Genomic DNA, 16,691 nt, shown 5'->3' on the forward strand with positions numbered 1-16,691 from the left:
TAAACACACAGAAAACAGATGACAATTTGCAGAGGGGCTCAGTGGGGGAAAAAAGAAGAAGAAGTGCCGCCGGTTTGGCTGCTGACAGGTTCTTGTTTTCTAAAGCATCCCTTCTTATAGGAGATGAAATAAACAGGTTGAAGCTGGAGGGAGAAGAGGGAAGTTAATTCGTTCACTCAGTGTCGGTTTCTCCTCCTCTCTGCTCCGCAGGTGAGCGGCATGTGTGGACACGCTACGAAGCGAGCCTCCCGCTCTGTAGAGGCCCCTCCTCTCCATCAGCCTCCTGCTGCATCTGCGACCCGGGACGCTCAGCCCTCAGACTCCGATGAGACGCTGGCTGGACTCCGCAGGTGAGGAAATCACTGGAAACAGGGACGGGTTTTGATGCGGGCAGTTGCCCAGGGTGGCGTTAGAAGAAAGGGGCGGGACACCAAATAACTTTAAGATGAATTTTCTGGTTGTGCTCTGAACAAATTTGCTAAAAATCTAATAATTTCATATACTTCAATTGGTTGGAATAATTTGTCCATTTTGTAGTGTTTTATATTTTTGTCAAAGTTTAATGAAAGTTTGGCTTCTTGTGGCTCTTTCAACAAGAAAATAATTTACACAGATGGATTTGCTGATGTTGGGGGATCAGAGTAATGGCTGAAAATAAAAGCATGCCACACTCTTAAGATTCAGGAAAGCAGAGATTTTTAAATAGAAATCTTTAAAACCATGTATCGTTGTCTTTTAAATTCCCAGTGATGCCCTGCTGTTTTTTGATCTCTAATGTAAAATGCAAAGTGGCTCCTCACAGTCTCACCAGGTTCCTTGTAACACTCTTTCTCTCTCCACTCGAGACCCCAGCTGAGCGCCGTAATTGCCCAGCAGGACTGCAGGCTTCAGTCTCCAAATGGTCAGATTAATGTCAATTAAGGAGCAGAGACAGCCGCCTATTCTGGCCCCTTTTAATCTCTGCGTCTCATGGGGGGGCGTCGGGGTGGATCTAATCAACTTGCTCTCAGTCTTATTAAGCTGAATTCTCTCTCTTTATCTCTGTGATAGTTTTATTCTTTGTCTCTCTCTCCGTTTCACCTCAGGGAGTTCATCACCAACCTGAAAAGCTTCAGCTCCTTCTACAGCGGCCTCGGGGAGGCGCTGTGCAGTCGGGAGCTCGCCGCGGCGAACAACTCCCTCTGCTGGAACGGACAGGAGATGACAGACAGGTACGGATTAATAATGGCATTTATTTCTGAGCGCATCTGCTGGGAAATCCACGGAGCTTTTAAAGCGTATCGGCTCACGAGCAGATCCTCGATCCGGCGGGTTGATTTCACGTCTCGGAGCGCGTAGGTGACTTGAAGGGTAAGTTTTCCCCGAGCTGAAGGGCTTCCTCCTCCTCTCTCCTTCTCCTCCAGCTGAGTGTGAGTGTAAATCTTGACTTTGGCTCTATGGGATGTTATAAATGTCAAGCGTGCTGTCCCCTTCTCCTCGTGCAGTTAACTGCTGTTTCCGTTGTTCTGCCTCCCGCCTCCAGCACATCTCCTGCACCCTGCAGAACTGTGATTGCTTTGAGCGCTTTTTCACTTGCTCCCTGTTGTGTGGCTCCAGTTGCACACTTTTCCCCATTAAAGCTACAGAATGTAACTTTTACTTATTTATTAAATCAGTTTTTTACATATTAAAACTGTCACCATGTTTTAATGGTGTGAGACAGATAATCTATGAAAGAAAAATCTAGATCCTCCACCTCCTCCCTGAGCTACTATAATGAGCTTTAAAAAAAATGCACAGCTCCCTATCAAAATCAACCAATCATAGGCAAGAGGAGGGGCTTAGCTAAGTTGCCAACTCAGCACCTCCAAAATACAGTTCAAGTTCGTCCGTTGTTACGTCATCCCGCAGTATTTCTTATTTCCCCAACATTGGCGTTACATCTGCCCATGCAAGAATATTTAAGTGTTGCTATTCTCCTCCAGAGACTCGCTTTCTACTTCCACATTACTTTTTTTATGTAGGTCATGTTGAGTAAGAGGAGGAGTGCCATCTAGTGTTTGTAAATACAAATTACAGATGGCAATAAAAATACGGTTGAAAGAGCATACCGTATGGCACACTTCAACTTGACTAAAAATTCGGGACAGTCAGCAACCCTAGTCTTAGCGCTGTCTATCAACCTTTTGTACGCGCTGCTAAATGTGTTAATGGCGGAGAAACAACTTACTGTTACAGGAAAACTGTTTATCCACCACTATGCTAACTAGCCTTAGCATTAGTAACAGGTTCTGCTGTCAGGAAGAAGCTGCAGCTTAGCAGAGAGCGAAAGGGAAGGTTGTGAGCCATGCTCACATAAGCTTGATTGACAGCGCTAAGACCCTCTTCTTGACTCTGATTGGTTGTTTCTGACTGAGCTGTTTCTGTGGTAGCACTGGGAAACGACAAATGATCTCGACTTTTACACAGATTATTGGTCTTAGATTACACTGTCACAGCAAAAATGATTAACAGATATGTAAAAAAAACAAAAAAACTGTTACACATTGCATACTTTTAGCCTGGGCAGATACACACATCTGTTTCTTCCTCGCTTGTTTTGTTAATTATGAGTCTTAACAAATTTGAGATAGGAGTCCCCTGCGGGTTAATATTTTTCCTCTTGCCTTCCAAAGATTAAATTCCCATCTTTGCTCAAACTTCTTTTATCTTTCCATAAAGCTGGCATCAGCCTGTGAAGGAGACATCAGTTTTTGGCGAGAGGAGGGCGAAGCTGTCCTGAGGGGATGATTGCAAGCTGGACCGAACGGCGCGATAGCAGCGTGGCAGGGAGGCAGGCAGGGAGACAAAATGATGGAGAGATTACAACGTCCTGCAGCAAGCAATTCTCCTGTGTCATCTGCGAGGGCATTCCGCCTGCAAATATAGCCGGGATTCGTTTTCAATCTATTCCGGATCGTCGTTCATTATCCCCTCTCTCTTAGGACCTTCTCCAGAAACCCGGACCAGGCGCATTGTCTCACGCTGTTAAATTTAGACGAGGCGGGGAGGAGGGGAAAGGGGTGAGCTCCGGAGAGGTCGACTGCTGAACGCCTCCGACATGCTTTAGGAGCGGCGTTTGGCGCTAAATGAGGCGTTTTTTTCTTTTTTGTTTGTTTGTTTTTTAATCAGGCGTGTGTTTACCACCCCACCTGGAACCGAGATCAGAGGAGCAACACTTTGCTCCACATCAAAGAGCGCCTCGCCGATAGGCGTGAGAGAGATGCGATGCAGAATCCGGCTTCCCTACCTGCTTTGGATCTAATGATGCTGGAAAATCACAAGGAGTGATAAAAGCTCCAGTAAGGAGCTAAAATATGGAGCCGTAATGTTAATTGAAAAACAAAAAAAACAAATACAAATGTTTAAACTTAAAAAATAAACCAACATTTAACTCTTAGTTATCTATACTTTAGCACAGCAAAACTTTCTGTTACATTTGCTTTTTCTAATTTCAGCCAAATTGGGGGAAAAAAAGTAAATAAAAAATACGCACAAGCCATACGTTTTCAGACGACACGAGACTTTGATTTGTTTTCAGTAAAGTTTTCTTAAATAACATACCTTGTTCTTAGGAATTTGTAATAATCAGTGTTAAATATCTAAGTTCATGTTGTCCTCATCCACTTATTGGTGGTTTTTATGCTTGTCTTCGTCTATTGTGGTACTAATTTCACATTCTTTGGGTTTTGGTTATTGTTTGTGTTTGATTGTCTCGTTTGGGTTGTGTTCCACAGGTCTTGCCATATTCAGTTCATTTCTCTGTTTAATATTGTTTCTAAGATTTTGCCATATTATGTTTAGTTTCTTGGTATACTCTTTTGCTCTGTTTCTTGAATTTCTATTTCGTAGATCATTTCCAGTCTCTCTGCTATCCCTCTTATCACAGCTGATTAGAGTTTCTGCCTCTTTTGTCACTTAGCGACTCTGTCCATACATCAGTGCTGGATTCTTCCTTTTCCATGCTTGTTTTTTGTCCTTGAAAGACTTGTAAGTTTATCTTTGTATCACTAAACCTTTAAAATAAGTTATTTATCATAGCTGCTACTATGACTCATGGAGGTTGAAGCTAACCAGGTGCTAAAATACCCTCGCTAACTAGCTTTGGTTAGGCTTGCTAGCTAATTTCCCTCTGGGCACTAAAGGTGGAAATTAGCAATTTTATCTATAACCTGGTGCAGTACATTTCTCCTCATGTGGTTTAATGTTGTACATTGTCCCAGTTTAAATAAATACATTAACTGACAGGTATATTAGCAGCTAAATTAGCAGCATTGGTTCTGGGTCATGCAGTGAAAACAGAAGGAGAAAAGCTAGCTAGCTTTTTTGCGACTGTCATGGTTTAAGTGCAAATTTAACACCAGTTGGTTGGATGACTTTTGTCCTTGCTACCATTTCTTTTATGTTGCCAACCCATAACAACGCTACATTCATTCTGTGTATAGATACATTTTAAAAAGGGCAAAAACAGCAGTAATGGCTGTTTCTCTTGTGCATTTCTGCCGTGATACAGGTGTTAAATTTCATTCATTGTTCTCTTAAAAAGGTCATAAAAATCTTAAACATGTGATTGTTAGACCCTCATACAAAACCAGCATAAGGGAGTGGACAACCGCTTTCAGAAATGTAGCTATGAATAAAACATGTAAAAATGTTTGAGGCTAAGGTAGAGTGTTGGACATATTTTCCATACACAGTTGCAGTGTGAGCCTCCATATGCGACCATGAAAGCTGAGCACTGATTGCTTGCGATGAAACACTCCTACACACACACCCCCACACACACCCACACACACACCCACCCCCCCACACACACACCCCCACACACACAATCAAACCCCATTCTGCGTGAGGTCACCGCTGAACCGGTGCTGACCACATTAGCTCCTTTATAACAACCAGAAAACTAATAAAGCTGCTGTTGAGTTTCAATTACCGACCCTTCCAGATAAAACTGGTTTCCTCTTCCATCCGCAGTAGCAGCCGCAGTGTTAGCGCACCGTGACCTGCGCGCCTGCCTGCCCTTATCGGGACCGGGTGGAGGCGTGATCCATCAGGTGATATGAACGTGTCAGACTCCACACTCCATTACCTGGACTCCTATTTCCTCCTCGTCTGTTTGTGTCGGTGTGGGAGGCGCTGGTCCCGGTCAGACTGGGCGTAATAGTGCGGTAATCGGGGTGTGATTAGATTAGTTTATCGCAGGAGTTTACCCATCTGATCAGCTCGGCAGGCGGCAACACAGAGACTGGATAACAAACAGAGAGAGAGACGGAGTGGGTGGGGAAACGCGGCGATGCGTGTTAAATGATCCTGTGGTAAAATTATCTGAGTGGCATTTATCACATGAAATGCTAACCTGCCTCGGCTCCCCGTTCTCACTCCATCTCCCTCTCCCCAGATCCTCTCTCCTCGACCCATATTTTCTCTTTCTCCTCTGACTAATTGATCACACATCTTTCCATTATTAATGTGATAATTAGGAGCTGAGAGGAGATGAGATCATGGCTAATAAGGAGAATAAATAACTGGGGGAACGTAATTCGAGTTTAATGAAAAGTCTGACTTTGAGTATAGAGGGAAAGAGTGATGAGCGCAGACGTCAGGAGAGAGGTGTGTGTGTGTGTGTGAGGGCGAGCAGTCAGGTCAGTGTCACAGAGATGAGAGCAGAGAATGACCTCACATACACACACATACACACACACACATATGCCTTCATATATTTTTATCTCAAGGCTCTTTGAGGCTTACTGAGTTTCTTTGAAGAAGAAGAAAAGAGTCCAGATTTGAGTTAGACATTCAGGTTTCAATCATTTACTGCAGAGGATGATACTTCATCTCCAACCGGATCTGGGTTCAGGTTGCAAACAACCACATTTGTGTTTCAGTTTAAGTTTGATCACAAAAACAATGCAATCTGCAAAAAAAGAAGAAAAAAAACACTTTAACGTGTTGCCTCGCAGCGCCTTAAATGTCATTTGTTTCCAAATCTATGGAGTAATCCAGATTTAAAAAGCTCAATGCTGACTAAAATACACAACCCTGGCTCCACCCTCTGTATTAATGCTGGAAAAACATATCTGTTAATTTAACACACTTCCCTATGGTCTTTACAGAAGATAAACATAAAGTAATAAAGTGTGAAACAGATGAACACACAAACTAAAGCTAATTTTTAAAGTCTTGTCAAGTAGTGCTATGGACTTAAAATCTTATCACAATATTTCCTGGCACTGTTGTGATAATGAAAAAAAAACTAGTGACCTCTCCAGGAACCCCGCCTCTCGCCCGGAACGCTGGCTGGAGATAGGCACCAGCACCTCCCGACCCACTAGGGACAAGGGTGTTAGAAGATGGATGGAAAAATCTGGTAGTACCTGGAAGCAGTAGCTAATCTGAAAGCTGGGAACGGGTTAATCGCGGCGCCGCCTGAACTCAGCAAACGTGTGCAGGAAAGTCTCAGCATGAAAGTCTGGGGGGAGAGGACACACCTTTTAGACACAGCAGCTCCTCCTCCTCTTAACACACACGCACGCACACGAACGAGTCAACAGAGCAGCGCTTCCTAAGGTACACATGGAGGCTTGTAAGCACTCGCCTGTTGGCTGCTTGAGCTAAATTCACCCTCCAAGCTGCAGCAGCAGCTCAGAAGCGCATCTCTCCTGAAGTCGTTGCATCGACACGGATGATTAAAGCAACGCTAAGTGGCAAGTTAATATGCATAAAATTAATCTCCAACTCAACTTTGCATAATGACTGAAACCGTGTGAGGATTTTATTTTTATTTTTTGCCTCATCTCGACAAAATATGTGCATAAACTGCTCGTGTAAATCCACTTATTAGAAGCTTAAGACCCATTACGCGCAGAGGCTGGTGGAGATTTATGTTCAATCTTGTCCAGAAAATCCCATTTGGATTCCATTGTTGTTGTTTTTTTTATTATCTACCACAAAATCTATTTTAAGACATTAAATCCTGGAAAACACTGTTTCTAACTTTAGAAATGTTTCTCCACTGAGGGCTCAGCTCTCCATTCAGTCAGAGCTCAGTTACAAATGGACTTTTCAGGTTTCTGGAAGGAAACGTCTCAGACCTGTCATCAATTTTCCCGACACTAGATGGTGATAAACACCGTATTTGGGGAGACATGGCAGCTCTCACTGTGGTTTTTGCAAGCACAGATTACAGGAAAAAAGAGGAAAGATTCAGCAACACTTATTGTTTTTCTTGTTTGTTTTGTTTTTTTCTTTCAGGTTTGCCGGGCCCAGCCAGAAACGGCTTCATCCCGCCTCGGAGTCTAAGAGCAACAAGCAGCCGGAGCCGGTCATCAGCCAGATCATTGACAAACTGAAACACATCAACCAGGTGAGCTGAAGGGCCCAGCGCTTCGGTTTCTGTTTGCACCAAATGTGCTTTGGCAGCAGGAATTTCTGAACTTTCCTTTACATGGCGTGTTTCTGCGTGTCTCCTCTCCTGAAACAAAGAGATGAGTTCCACTTCAGCTCATCTACGTCAAAATCTATACTCACCAACATTTTTAAAATTTGCTTCGTGGCCTATTTTCTAGGACTGGAACGATTAATCCAGATTAATCGATTATTGAAGTTATTGTCAACTAATTTAGGAATGGATTAATCATTAACTGGAGGATATAGACTCCAAAAAAGGCAGATTATTGAATCTCATAGCGGTAATTGAGCCAAAACTGGCCAGAAAATACAAACATTTTGCATTCAAGATGGGGAAAAAAACCCTTTGTCTGTAAATATGTTGTACACCGAAATCAGGTAACAATTTTAGCTTCACCCAGTGCAAAATCTGTTTTAAAAAAATAAATAAATCAATTAACACTCCTGTAGTCTTAGCGTGACGCCAAGGAGGAGCGCGGCAAATGTCACGGTCGGACAACGGCGGGGTGACTGTCCAGTCATACCGTCAGTTCCCGAAACGACACAAAGAGAGCGCAGGTGGCATCGGTCCCACCCTGCTGGACCGCACACAGGGTAAACTCGAATGGACCCCGTCTCTTAAGACTGAGGGAGAGTTAAACACCTTTTTCTGTCCTATAATAAATTGGTTAATATAAAAAATGACCAACATAATGAAGCTTGCTCAGACCTACGCTGTTTGACGCCAAGTCAGGCAGAAAGAGGTGAACCTTTCACATGATGATGTGAGAAGTGATTGTCTAAAAGAAACATTGGAGAGGTTAAAAAAAATCTGCATAAGGTGCAGATTTTTTAGATGATCGATTAATTGTTAGATTAATTGGCAACTTAATCACTGGAAAAATCTGTTGAATAATCGATTACTAAAATAATCGTTAGTTGCAGCCCTACTCGTCTCTGATGGAAACCTCTGGATTTCGCCGCTTGAGCCTGGAGATTGCTGCCAGATCAAACTGCGCCTGTTTAGATTGATGTATCAGCCCTGCAGATCAGCCGGAGCTGCCAGCATCTTGCCACTTGTAGCTGTCAACACACCCAGCCGGCCACCTGCACTCTTCCAGCTTCACATGCATGCACTCTGTTAGCGCAGCAGACCCACGTCTCGATGGATTACACTCCCTCTCCCCCCTTTTATTTGCCAGATCTGAGGAACCCCGTCGCCTCCCTTCTGACTGACAGCCAGGGACTCTCAACGAAAGCATTACAATGTGCTTCATTTCTCATTTACTCTTGCTGTTTTACTCCATTTATATACGGCAGACTCCCCTCCCAGCCACCTTCAAACGGGCCTCCGTACATATCTGTTGCAGATCTGGCTCTGGAAGGGCTTTGGCCCCTTAAGCCCCAGGCTAGTTTTCAAAACTTCCACCTGAGAAACATCCTCTAATACCAGGAACAGCTCCCAAACTGTAGAGCCAAGCTAAACAGCCCAGGGCTCTGCGGATACGACGCACATCTGAAGTACTGTAAGTCTTCCTGTTCCTCGCCGTCGTGTCAGAGGGGCCTTTCGGAAAGTCAAGAGCAGGGTGTAAATTGTGAGAAGAGCTTCATAATATAGTACAGCTGTAGTGCCTCGCTACGGCAATCACACACTTTTTTTTTAGCCTTTTAACACTTTCTCACCAAAAACATCAGTGAGTTTTATTGCGAGTTAGTGCGACTCACCAACACAAAGTAATGCGTAATTGAGAAGTGGTTTTTGCAACTTTATTTCTACAACTCTTACAAAAAGTGGCTTTTTTTCTATTTATATAGAGCATTCTTGAGCCAATGCTTAGCAGAATCATCTTTAGATGCAGTTACAGCTCTATGGGTTTACCATTGTAGATTTCTGAAGCTTGCTAAATAAATTGCTGGTCTGAACTTTAACTGGACCATTCTAACATGAATATGCTTTGCTGTAAGCTGTTCCACTGTAGCTCTGGTTTTCTGCTGGAAGGAGAAAACCTCAAGTGTTATGCAGCTTCTACCAGGTTTTCTTCTATCGTGTCTTTATCTCCAACTCTCTTCAAGGTTTTTTTTTAAAAATGGGACATTATGTATTAATAAACATTTACAAGTAAATGCATGAGATTATAGCCAGGTGGGATATTTCCATCTGTAGTCCCATCAGCAGGTTGATTTTAAAGTACATTAATACAGAGATAAAAACCACAAAGTAACATTACGCAGCAAGAAATGAATAAAACAAGGAAAGTGTTATGTAAAACTAACGTTGTGTTTTAATGTTATTCCCTCATCTAAAACATACCTGGCGTGTTGCTTTGATTCTTTCATTCACGTTTGAGGAATCCTTTAATCTCCATGGCAACCATTTAGCTGTGCAAAACGTCGGGGTGGACCTATCTCCGCCTTCGAGGACGAAGCACCTCCTCAGGGGGTGATGACTTCCTGAAAGAGCAGGAGTTTCTTAAAGAGACAGAGGCCAAATTTCACATCATTAAATTACAAAGTCAACTTTCGCTTAAGTCATATTTGATATATTTGCTATTAATTGGCACTATGAGGCTGGAAAACGGATAATACCGCCCCTTAAATGGAAGCAATTGCGAAATTGTGTTTTTTCGACATTAGCGACATGTCTACCAAGTTTTGCAAACATTTGTAACTGAAACGTGCCTGAACATAAAAGTGGGACATACTACTTCCCTTGCTGATTTTCTTTTTCATGACATATAAAACTTTATTTTTAAATAGAGAGTGACAGCAAAAAACAAACAAAAAAAGAAAAAAACTCTGAAACATTGAATCAGGCAGTCACCATTTAGTCATAAAACCCTGGACACACTCCGGTGGAATCGTCGTCCTGCGCTTCCAGGGACCAGCTGTCGTCCCTGCGCCGTTACATTTACTGAGGAAGCTCAGGTTTCTGATTGGCTCCTGTGGAGATTTGATAGGGGGAAAGAAAAAGAGAGAGAGAGAGGTAGTTTGGTAAAACGGCTGAGCTGTACTTCCTACAGCCATTCACAAAATACCTTAAACACATGGACTCATTCAAATCAAATGCTCTCTGTAACCTTGTTCTGTTCTCTAATTGGCTCGTGCCGATGGGGTGACGTGTGGCGCATGCTGACATTTATGGGGGGCTCTGATTGGTGTTTCCATGACCTCCTGATATTTCTGCAGGTTTTATATCCACATGGGAGCTTTTACAGTCATATCTGATGACTTTAAAGTGAAGTAATTCAGTGTTTCTTCCTCAGCTCCAGCTTCTCATCAGATCTTCACTTCAGTGCGCTGGATGAACATCTGACAGAAGAATCGCTGCGCTTGATTGAGTATTTTATGTGCAGCGAGGCTGTTTGGCTTCTAGCTGTGGTTTTTTTTTCTTTTTTGCAAAAATCAGATAACTATTTTTTTTTTTACAAACCAATCATCATTATGCTGGTCTTACATGCCTTGCTGTGTTGTGCAGCAGTCCTGAATCAAATTAAGTCCAGCATATAGGTTGCCTTTTTCTGTATCTTTTTTTTTAAGGTTGTCAGGATGACTTCAACAAGTCCTTTGCCATCTAATGAGGCTAGCATGTTTTAGTTTTACCATCTGATAACACAGTCTGGGGGATTTCTGCTCGTTTAGGCACATAACAGTAGACTCATAGTTGAAAACCGGACCTCACGTAATGCTGGCAGGTTTTGGCCAATTAAATTACGCTCCCTAATTCACGTGACAGTTAGCTAGCTATGTAGCGCTGCTAAGAGTTCAAGCTGTTAAAGTGGCAGTTTGTGTGAAATCGACTCTTTTGAGCTTTATGTCATGTTATGATGTTATTCCTAGGCCCGTCACGATAACAGAATTTACTGCACGATAAATTGTCCCAGAAGTTATCGCGATAAACGATAATACTGTTGTTTTGAGACCATTTTCAAGTAATGTTATTTTAACGGCATGATGACGCAAGAACGCATTCTCGACGATCGATAAAGTTTAAAATCTGTTGAACGTTTAGCACTGGGACTGGAAAACATCTTAAACATCCAAAAATAAACAAAACAACAGCAGAAGTTCCTTAAAGCAACAGAGGGCCAATTTTAAGGCGTTAAGTTACAAAGCCAAATTTCTTTTCAGCCGTATTTGATACATCCAGCATTTTTATAACAGCTGAAGTCAACATATTACTTAATTGGGCTATAAAATGAGCCTGTGTCTAGAAAATGCACGATACTGCCCTTTAAACTGACTTCTTAGGCTTCAGTCACTACATTTGCAGGCAAGTTTTTGCAGGGGAAATTTAAAGTAAAAAAAAAAAGTAAACATTGCAAAGGATAAAAATTCTGTCTGTTTCTAATGAGACTGCTTTTCTCGCCATCGCATATTTCTCAGCTTGTTCAGCGCTAATAAGGAACCAGTGGCAGACTGGTTCCTTTAAAAAATAAACCTTGAGTTTCCTGATGGATCTTCACACAGCACACTAACAGACGTTGCCCCTGCTGATTCAGTCTTCTTTTTTTTGTTTTTTTTTCTTACACCTGGAGCCCTTAGAGACCCTGAGGCAGACATCTGTTTAACGTGAACCCGGTCCGATGGGTCTCAGCTCCCCGCCACCATCATTAAAATGGGGGGATTTTGTAAAAAAAAAAAAAAAAAGAGAAGTTGTTCACTTCGGCAGAGCTGCGCAAACTTCCCCTCATATTCGCCACCGAGTCTGTCGAAGGGAAAATATGATGTCACACGTCACCAGCGAGGCGAAACCGTTCTAATGCCGCTAAGTGTTTATTGACTGTCCTCGGTGTTTCATGGCCCTGTCTGCTCTCGGCTTGCGTATTTTAAACATCCTCGGCGGGCACCAGGGAAAGTGATGTTGTTTAGTTAAAAGCAGTTTTACAAGGCCTCCGCCTCCCGCCCAGTTGAAAGACCAGCGGCTCTGGATGAGGCACGGCTGAAAGGGAACAGACTAATTAACCATCTGATGTGAGAGAGCAGCCCTCAGCGCACAGATAATTACTTTCATGTCCTGTTTTTTTCTTTTGTTTGTTTGTTGTTGTTTTTTTTATGCGCAGTGTATGAAGGCGGGCCAGAAGTTAGATAATGTGTAATGTTCCTGAAAGCGGAGCAGCTCGGTGCTGTTGACCAGCTGATCTCGTGGACTCTCCTGGGTCTGGCTGCGTTCAGAGCACAAGCAGAACCGCAAAACTATTTGCACCCGTTAAAACTTTTCATCTTTTGCCATTTTACAGCCACAGACTTCAATTTACTTTTCTCTTCTGAAATTCTATGCATGAGAGCAACATTATCGGCATTATTGTTGTAAATTGGGAAGAAATTATTCTCTTTTGGGGCGTGTTTCCACTAGCGTTGCATATTAGAATGATTTTTTTTTTTCTTATGCCAATTCTTGAATTTTTTTTGCTAATTCTAATCAGATTGTTGGCTTGGACTTTGACTGGGCCATTTTTAACACATGACTATGGTTTGATCTGGACAACATATTTCTGACTGTGTGCTGCAGGATGTTGAGATGTATTTTTTGTGATTGTTGCAGCCTAAAATTGCTCATTTTTCAAAAGGTTGCAGTCAAAGTTGCAAAAATTATTTTTTAAAGTTTCTGCCATGGCATGGTCTTGCAAAAAAAAAATAATTGCTGCACAAAGAGGCTTCATGCAAACGGACACAACACTTCGCCTTGCGCATTACAATTCAAAGTCATATTAAATACATTAAAATCTGTGGTTGTAACATGATGAAATGTGGACAGAATTCAAAGGGTATAAACACTTTTTTGAGGCGTTGTCGCCGGGTGATGCATTCAGGGCTTGGGTCACCCACACGCCGGCCTTTGGGGCTCTTCTGAGACGCCTTCATCCTGCAAACACTTTCCGTTCGAATGAGCAATATTCTTCCTTTTGGTTGAAACACTGAGCATAATCAGTGGTTCTTCCAGCTTGCTCTGACCCACTTTTAAACTTCAAATTAGCCCCAGACCACAGCATGTCAGGCTGTGCTTTTTAAAAATCCAGGGACTGCACACTCAAACACTGAAGGCGGGGGCGAGAGGGGGCCAGAATCAACTTCCCTCCAAGTTTTGATTGTTTCAGGGGGGGATTTCTGTCGTAAATGCTCCGTGATGACAGCTGTACGAAAATGCGGCGACGGAAATGCGTCACTTCTCACATGGTTGGTGTCACAGGTGGGCAATGTACCCAAAAACTGTATTCAAGTAAGAGTAGTTAGATTTAAACATATTTTTTATTGAAGTAAAGATAAAATATAGATGTTCAATAAATTGCTCAAATAAGAGTAAAAAATTATTTGGTAAAAAGTCTGCTGAAGTTACTGATCAAACAACCAATGATTTAACATTTAAAACGTATGTAATCAGACTGACCAAATTATAAAGTTACCTGGAAACTTTGGTATTTTAAGGACCAAAATGACAATAATTTGTACAGGTAACAAAAAATAACAAAATCAGGCAAAGGTCTGTTTCTGTGCCTGGTCAATTTTTAGTTAAAACATGTATTTTCATTGAGTGGGTAGAGAACACAGAACTTTTACTCAAGTAAAAGTTAAAAGTACAGCTTAGTAAAAAAACTCATAAAATTAACATTTTTTTCAAAAAAAGTTACTCAAGTAAATGTAAATGAGCAACTAGTTTCTACCCAACTGTGGTCGATGTTGATCAGGCATTTGGCGGAGGCACCTATGGTTTGGCAGGCGGACTGCTTTGCCTTTGTGCCTGAGCGAACCTAAACTTAACACCAAGAGGGGAGGGAGGGAGAGAGAGAGAAAGAGAGAGAGCACTCTAAGCCGGTCGCCTCGGCTTGTAAAACACTGTTTTCTCACGCCCAAGGCGGTTGATGTCATGACTGAGCGTCGGCCAAGAGAGTCGGCAACATTTCTAAATGGGAGAGGAGAGCCGCCTCTCGGCTTTGTTTAAATGCCTCCTCTTCTCTAGGAATCTTTAAACAGAGCGCTCTCTTCGTGCTGCGAGTCGTCGTCTCCCACACGGCCGCAGGAATCTGTGCAACAAATTCCCATGCGAGGTCCCCGTCCGTGTGTTGGCACCCTGTGCACACGGCAAGCTGAAGCGGATAAAGACGGACGTCGTTTAACTCGCCTCCTCATGTCAGTTTGAAGATAACTCTGATGCCACGCTGGCGAACCTCTGTGCCTTCTCTCTCTCTCTCTCTCTCTCCCCCTCTCCCCGTAAAGCAAACCAGACTCTGATTTTTTTGGGGGCCGAGTGAATTTCTGCACACAGTCTGCCCAAATTAGAAGATATTTATTTGGAAGATGTCTTCTTGTTCTGGTGGGATTGGTTTATTTTCTCTCTTTTTTTTTTTTCTTCCTCCCCCTGAAAACATCTGTTTAACTTCCCAGGGCATCAGGTTTCTCCTCTGAGTAACTAATCTGGCAGGAGATGTTGGAGCTAGTGGCAAAATAGGCCAATTATGTGATTGGCTTTTGATTACAGAGCGCTTCGTTTGTCAGATGAGTTTGCCATTTGGAGGGTAGAGCCTCGTGGGATTATTTGAGCAAACTCTTCTTTTCGATTCGATGCTCTTCGTAGAGCTGCATGACGAATAATACGGAAACAGTAATCATATTAATACCTATTGATCTTTTTGGTTGGCTGTTTTCAGGTCAGAGATAATCAACGGGTTTAGAGTACTGCCTCCTCTTTATTTCCCACGGCGAAATAAAGGGGTGGCAGTACTCTGTTGAAGTACAGATAATCCTGGTGGAAAACCTGCTAAAAGGCTGGAAACCTCCAGCTATACAGAGAGAGAAACAAGGGAAGGGTTTAGATCGATCACATGTTCATGTGCTAGAACGGCTCAAAGTCCAATCTAGTCGGTTTTATTTTGTGAAAAAAGTGTCAAAGGTGGATTTTGCAGGACACAATTTTCATTTTTCGATTTGAAAAGAAAAGTAAAAATACATGAAAATCATGCACTATTTTTCTTTTGTACCACTTTGTGTTCATCTTAAAGGGGCAATTGTTTTACGGACATAGTGCAATTTATACAGGGTGGGCCACCAGGCTTTATTTGTTACCCCACCAGGCTTAGCATGGCTTATTTATTTATTTATTTTTTTAATCTTTGCATTTTTAAGACTTTATAGTTGGTGTTCAGATACTAATCTTCCAATAACACATAATTATCAAGTGGTATTTTAAAATTTCCTGTCAACTTTAAACATTTTTTTAACTCAAAAACACAACGGGCTGCTGGATGAATGACTGCCGATTGCCCCAACCACAGGGCTCAGCAGGTTTTCTGGGGGAAACTTAATATAGCACAATCAAGCATATCAAACATGACTTAAAATAAAAGTAACATTACAATCTCATGCCTTGAAATTGGGCTTCTGTCTCGGTTTCTCCATTAACCATTTAACAACGTTTTAACCAGCGTTTCTCTGAGAAGTAGCTCCTTTGATCAGCTGATGCACAGATCCAACAGGTGTTTGCTAATTGTTGCTGCCGCTAGTCTGAAAGAGCTGGGAGATTCACAGATTTCTCAAAAATGCATGAAGGAATCAAAACAACACTTTAGGTATGTTTTTGATGAGGGAATAAGATTAAAACCCAATGTCAATTTAAATACATTGCAGTTTGTGGTATTTTAATTTTAATGTGACTCTTGAAAGTGTCTATTATTGGATCGTCTTCACTTTCAAACTTGTCACATTTCAATTCGGAGCTGTGATTTTGTATTCTTAGTTTTGACCTCCATCATTCCCTCTCTGAATGTTTGACACCTCCCTTTCCATCTCCACAGCTGTGCTGAGTTGTGTGTGACAGACTCCAGCTCTGTCGCCCCTTTACCCCTCACCTAACCCCCCTCCAAGCCCCCTACACCCACTCCCGACACTCTCCCACCCTACGCTAGCGCCTTCCCAGCCTAATTGAAGCCAGAACCTGGGAAAATCCTGCAGGTATACAGGTCAGGAATCCGGGGATGGAAAAATAAACCAGATCCCGAGTGCCGCAAAATTCCATCATGCAACCTCGCTTTCTGTGATCCCGGACATGCGCGCGCAAACCAAAAACACTCCGCGTGCGTGCAGCATCACCCACGCCGTGGCCGTTCCTCATCCACGTGATTTACGGGCAGTAATCTGCAAATGCAACTTGCAGCAGATTGACATTCACAAGCCGTGATAAACGGGGATGTGGAAAAGGCTTGGTTTAAATAAAGCGACGCTCTTCAGCCGGTTTCCAAACAGACGCCAAAGGTGTCAGACCGGGCCTGACACCTTGTCCTGTAAATGCTCTC

General features: G+C 42.6%; 1 protein-coding gene across 1 annotated transcript in view; it reads left to right on the plus strand.

Moving 5' to 3' along the window:
• Positions 1-16,691, plus strand: part of gpc3 (glypican 3) — a 171,429-nt gene that overhangs the window by 117,404 nt on the left and 37,334 nt on the right. Inside the window, exons 4-6 of the mRNA XM_032554987.1 lie at positions 211-350; positions 1,086-1,211; positions 7,273-7,384. Of these exons, the coding sequence (XP_032410878.1) occupies positions 211-350; positions 1,086-1,211; positions 7,273-7,384 (378 nt within the window). The remainder of the gene's footprint in view (positions 1-210; positions 351-1,085; positions 1,212-7,272; positions 7,385-16,691) is intronic.

This window comes from Xiphophorus hellerii, chromosome 23 (assembly GCF_003331165.1).
Source record: "Xiphophorus hellerii strain 12219 chromosome 23, Xiphophorus_hellerii-4.1, whole genome shotgun sequence".
Classification (NCBI taxonomy): Eukaryota; Metazoa; Chordata; class Actinopteri; order Cyprinodontiformes; family Poeciliidae; genus Xiphophorus; species Xiphophorus hellerii.